Here is a 6,333-nt window from a genome sequence, read left to right as displayed (position 1 = left end):
AATGCACCACCTTAGGCCTAAGTCATCAAGCGACTTTTAAAGCCATTAATTTACAATGCGTAGGAGGATGGTAGCAAGCCCTTAAGGCCACGCGAGCCAACAGCTCCATAAACTAACTATTACCGTTAATCTCAACAAGGTTTTATGGAAGGGGAAACCGAAGGTCTCGAAGGAAAACCCCTTAAACCAGAAGGGAGAGAACTTGGAAAATCAACGCAGATTGAGATGGTCTCAGCTGTCTTGTTCCTATGTAATTTCTTACAGTAGTTTCATGTCAGATGATAAAATTATCTATTATCTTAACGAACTTATTGGGGCATGTAAAAAGCGCGGTGCCACAATGGTATCAACCGAACCAACTACATCTAACCTGCCAACCGAATTAAAAATGCCGACTGAAAAGGAAATGGCTGCTCTGATTTATTTTCAAGAATATTGCAAAACTAATAAAATTCATAATATAAAAACCGTTGTAAAGAAAATGAGAATAAACGTTTTTATATTGAATACATTGTTATTTTTAAAGGTGACTGTATAAAGTAATTTTTCCAACGTGGGCGAATGAATGGACACAATGAACTATTAATTACGTAATCTAAAAAAATGACGCGAGCAATGAGAAATAACGAGTCTGATTTATAAGATAATAAAAAATATTTATTTTTACAAAAAAAATTTATAAGATGATATATTAAAAAATTATTTTTCTTTTACTAGTCAAAAAAATATTATAGGGTGATACAAAAAATTAAAATGGACATCGTATTTGACTGTCTATTTCAGCGCGGTTCTGGGTAATCCAGTCGGCGAAAAGTAGACTTCGTTCCAGTGAACACGGTTGTCGGGTGTTTAGAGTTTGATGTCGGAATAGACATTTCACTGGCGGGGGCGTATCAAAAGTCGCAGCTCGGGGACAGTCAAAAGTTTCCAAATCGTATATGGCGGTCTCAGTATAATCGGCTAAAAATTTACACTTTACGTCTCCTTTTGTAAAAATCATATCCGCACTCGATACAGCTGATATAAGGCAGGCGGGTAGTTTATAATAGGGGAGATACCCCGCGGTCCAGCAAATACCGTCAAGGTTCCTAGACACCCAGCCGTTTTGTCTTTTAATGGCGTTCGGAAGTTGTTGTTCTGGATAGGGTTGTTCGAAAGTCCAAGCTTGAACGGCGGGAGGGGTCGATACTGTTGATATAGCTAGTTCCTTCACGACAATGTCGGGGGCCTCTTCGCCGGAGCGCGAGGCGGATTTTCCTAGTAGAAAGTCAAATTCGACAACGGCCATTCTCGCCATGCCACCGACACGATACTGAGGGTTTAGTAAGGAATAAAACGGGGTATAGTCGCGCGACGGGAATTTATACTCCGTTTATGATGACGTAACAGGTTGTTAAATTTTCTCGTGGCCATTATATCATTTTTGACGTCTCTTCGGGAAAAACCCTTTCTTGTTCGCGTTTTTACTACTTAAAGAAGCTTTGGTGACTTTAACGTTTTGATCGGTGACGTATATAAATCACGCAATAATGTCCGCAAATGACGCTCGTTGTCGATTGAAGTCGCCGCTTGTTGGGCGTGATTTTTCTCGAATTTTGTTTTTAAAAAAGTTTAATGGTTGGCAAAATAGGCCGTAGCGCCAACGAGTCAAAATACCAAGCCCGTTTTAATTTATCAAGGTAAATCGCGACCCAATGGCTGCCCGGTTCATCGTGGGGGTCGAGATTTACAACCAGTGACGCTGGAAAACTATTAATCTTATCGGGTAGACAATCCGAGGCGAATACGCCCATAAAATTGCGCATAATTACACGTTTTCAATAGAAACGTTACGATCTTTGTCTACGCTAAAGCTGGCTTGAAATTCGGCGAAAACTACGCAGCTTAACGTTTGCGGGACTGGTTTAGCGAACGAAAGCTCCAAACGCATCTGCCCCTGTCTCGATGGGTTCCAATAATGACTCTCACCCGCGCTATGGTCGTTTGAAATGTCGAAGACGTAAAAAGCGTACCCCTGGGCATAATCTCCCCGGGAAATATCGATCCCGGTGTTTCTATAATGAATTCCGCTACCCGTGAATAAAGTATGATATGCTTGAATGTATTGGCCCGCGTCGTAGTTTGGCGTAATAGGTTTCGAATCCACACCATCAGAATCCACATAAAGAGCTAAACTCGATAAATCTTGATGTTCGAAAGCGTACGGGTTTTTTGCCAAGATTCCATTGTAGGCTTCGTGATCAAGCGAACCGGGAGGGTACCCAAATATACGTTGGGAATAACGGTTTTTCGGATATTCGAGTTGATGGTGAATATTTTAGTTTCGGTGCGTGTAAAAGCGTACTTTGCTGCTGCTCGTGACAAGGCGTTTTCGTGAGCGATAAGTATTTTGGGTGCAATTTGGACTCGACGTACCAACAAGCTCGCGTCCGTAATGATAATTTTATAGTCAACCCCGGGCTTCGGCGTACCCATTAACGCAAAACTCGCTTTACTAATTTAATACGTAAATCTACTCCATTAATTAAATATTTTTCGACATTGAGCGCGTCAAGAAACAACGGACCAATTAAATCTATTTCTTTCGACTGATCCGTGAATCCTTTCCGTTGTTTAAAACCCTCGTTGGCCGTGACCGAATTCATTTTGCCGGGGGTATCTTTGTACCACAGCGCGCCGGTTAAATGGGACGCTTTGGCACCCTTGTCAAAATTTAACAACGTTTCAATGTACGCCCGATAAGCGTACGAACAAGCTGACGGAGACAGTAAGGTTCCGTTAAGGTAAACTTCCGCGTGATTAAATAGCGTGTGCAAAAAATTATTACACCCGCCAACAACGTCAGACGCGGATAAACTTTTACCAGCGTCATCAGATACGATTTTAGCTTTAGCAAGTAGGTACGTAAGCGGTAAATCAATGTACTCGTGCCCGCTTCCGGGAATATTAAACTCTACGGTATCGCCTCGCAGCGACGAGATGGGTTTGAAGGTGGTCCATTTTCCTCCCTCAATTGACGTTTGGATAGGCGCGCTTTGAAAAATATCAAGTTCACTTTTCAACGCTTCGCAGTGCCCCATGATTTTAGGAGAAAATATCAACGACCTTTCTAGCTCGTTTCCGGCCTACTAATGATTTTTTTCCACCGCGTTTTGGTCTTTTCTTAATTGTTTTCTTTTTAGTTTTGCGTTTACGTTTCCCAGTCCCGTATTGTGGTTTGAGATCCTCGTACTTTTCGGTGAGCCGCCGTTTGGTGGCTTCACGTATGGATGAACCCGTCGATACGTCAGCCAAAACTTGTTTTCCCGTGGAGAGGGCTTGACGCCCCAAAAATTTCGCCCCCCGCTTTTGCCGACGACTCCGCGTTGGCTGTCCGCGCCCTTAATCGCCGTTTGTTGGAGTCTCGCGGAGATTTGGCTTTGCGCCTTATCGAGGACTGGAGCTCCAAATATAAACTGGGTTTTCTGCTGAAAAAAACCCAGGTTTTGACATTTCTTGGTTTGGGTGCACCAGACCGTCTTCCCGCTTTCACTATGAACGGGAAAGGTTTAAAACATGTCTCGCAAATTAACTACTTGGGAGTTATATTGGACAACCATCTCAACCGGCTACCCCATCTAGCGTCAGTCAAACAAAAAGTCACACTTCTAACTCAAAACATTGCCCACTACGCGCACGATACTTGGGGGATCAAGGGCCCTGCCCTTCGTCAAATTTATAAAAGAGGTTTGGAACGCATCGTGGTCTATATTGCCGGTGCCTGGTGGAAAGAGTCCGGGCACGTCAAAATGAGTTTAGCACTACGGAGCATTCAAAGAATTTTTGCACTCAGGTTGACAAAAGCGTATCGAACTATATCCACTGATGCGCTTCTTGTTCTCGCTCGGCTTACTCCGGTGGACTTGGTGGCGAGTCAAGAGGCCGCACTTTTTCGCCTTCATTCTATTCGGGCCACGGCCACCCACTGCAAGATCACAATAACTCCTACTAACATCGATATTCCACATGACATCTGGTTCGAACATCCGGCTCGCCGAATGTCTTACCCTTGCACCACAACTAACCCTACGGGAACTTGGTATGAAATATACACCGATGGTTCGAAGACCGATGCGGGTGTGGGGTGTTCATTTACCGTACACTGGCATGGTGTTGAGATCCATTTCACACAATTCTCTCTTAACCCTGAAACTGATATTTTTGCGGCTGAGATGCTTGCAATATTGAAGGCCCTTCTCTGGGTCAAAACTCAGCAACTCCAGTCCCCTGTTACTCTTTTTACCGACAGCTTGTCTTCAATTCAAACTTTACGTAACTCCACTTCAACTAGCCAGCTTGGATATAAAATTAAACTAATTATTAAAGATATTTCTACCTTACCTGTCCATCTCTCCTGGGTGAAGGCTCATGCTGGCACTCCTGGGAATGAGCGCGCCGATGTCTTGGCTAAGGCTGCCGTGGAGGGTCGGGGTATCAGGATTTCTTTACCCCTTACTAAAACATTTCACAAGCAGGTGCTCAGGGATTTATCCTTGACCACCTGGCAAGAACAGTGGGCGGCCTCTACCAAGGGTCGTTTTACTTATTCCTTAATTCCTGACCTTCGCACTTTTAAGAATAACGTCGACTTCTACTCGACTCAGGCTTTAAGCGGCCACGGCAAATTCCCACTGTATCTCCATAATTTAGGTCACTGTTTGGCTCCGTCGTGTGTGTGTGTTGGCGACACAGCGGATGTCCGACATTTCATTACGACTTGCCCACTAACTTACCGTTTCCATGGCATTCTAACAAATGCCACTGGTGAGCCCGTTTTAACCTCTGGTAATTTCAAATATTTTGCCCAGCTCATGAAACAAGTTACATTTCACTTTGATGAAATTGTATCCATGCATCTCGGAAACTCTTCGGATACTAGCGTTAGCTCTCTTGGTTCGGACGAGACCTCGGACTAACGGCTTTTAGTGCTCCTTCTTAGGATTAGTTTTATACCTTTGTTATTTATGCGACACTTTACATCGCCGTTTACTTTGTGTTTATTTATTTTAGCCCATTTCTTTACACCATGTATTTCATTACCTGTTCTCTCTTCCCCACTTTGCTTTCCCCCTCCGGATCTTTATAGCATTCTCCCCCCCTTTCATATTTTACCCCTGTAGTATGGAATTTTATTTCCGTGGAGCAGGGGGATATAAATCTTACTTACCGTCCCGTAAAAGAAAAGGTTTCGCTAGCTTGTACAAGCCGGAGAAGAAACTTCCAAACCCGCTACCGAATTGTCCGTGCCCCCGCTGATAAGGCGATCCTACGTATACTTGGGGGATAGCGCCACCAGCCTGAGTGGCGTAATATTGAACGTAGGGGCACGCTGCGCAGCGTCTTTTTTCAAGAACGTGTCTTAAGGGCATCTTGGACGCAAAATAAGTTTTACTGTTAGATTGCCAAACTCAAAAGGAGCCGGTTTCCCATAAACATCGCGTAGATCTATTTGGATAGTATCAAAGTATTTCTTCTCAATGGGCACGTAATGTGGCGAAATGTACGTTTTCTCGATATAAGTACCAAATCGGGCTGATTCGCCAACCGCTATTATTCTTAACAATTTGACGAGCGACGAACCCACCACTTGATCAACGACGATATCGGAATAAACGAAAATTTGGGGCGGAATGTGGAAATTTAAGCGAGCCGGTTTCTCGCTTCAACCCGCGATAGTTTTAGTTCTTTCAAATCCAGCGTGTTGCTCAATCCGTCGCTCATAAATACGCCATAGGGGGTAATATTTTTTCCAACCAGCGCCACGTGTCCGTTCAGCGGATCGTGGGTAAGACACACATTAGCGGCGGTGCATAGCGCGGTGTCGTTTACTACTTTAAATAAATGGTATATACTCAAGTAATGGCCCGGAGGGATTTCTCGCATCGTCCCGACCATTTTAGGGTCAGCCTGTCCCCCATGTTGGGCGAAAAGGGATACAATATTTCCACCAACGCAACTTCCCACCCCCCTTTAATTCGATAGGTTCGGGTAATTTTATCGTGAAACAGGCTACCGTATTATTCGGAAATATCTCGAGATTTGAATTACTGGGTATCGTTAGGTAAAAGGCTTCGGACATCTTTAGCAGAAACCCAAGAATGGAATGTAGCCGGATACCCTAACCAGGAAACGAAATATTTGACTTTACCCTTTGAGCGTCGCTTCTTTAATACTTTGTCAATTGTATATTCTTCAGGTTTTATAACTCATTGAATTTCTTTGAAATAAAAATATCCTGTGTGGGTTCATCAGCCAAATCAACGAGCTTAAATTGAAGAGGTCTTTTAGTATTCT

At 43.7% G+C, this 6,333-nt stretch overlaps 1 protein-coding gene across 1 annotated transcript; it reads left to right on the top strand.

Moving 5' to 3' along the window:
- The first annotated feature begins 3,269 nt into the window (after nucleotides 1-3,269).
- Nucleotides 3,270-4,955, top strand: LOC149958425 (uncharacterized). The gene has a single exon (XM_090167177.1). The coding sequence runs from the start codon at nucleotides 3,270-3,272 to the stop codon at nucleotides 4,953-4,955; it is 1,686 nt and encodes a 561-aa protein (XP_090023303.1).
- Nucleotides 4,956-6,333: the final 1,378 nt, after the last annotated feature.

The sequence above is a fragment of the Leiobunum rupestre genome, chromosome 2, assembly GCF_980474605.1.
Source record: "Leiobunum rupestre chromosome 2, qqLeiRupe1.1.hap1, whole genome shotgun sequence".
Classification (NCBI taxonomy): Eukaryota; Metazoa; Arthropoda; class Arachnida; order Opiliones; family Sclerosomatidae; genus Leiobunum; species Leiobunum rupestre.
This window is presented reverse-complemented; position numbering and strand designations above follow the sequence as displayed.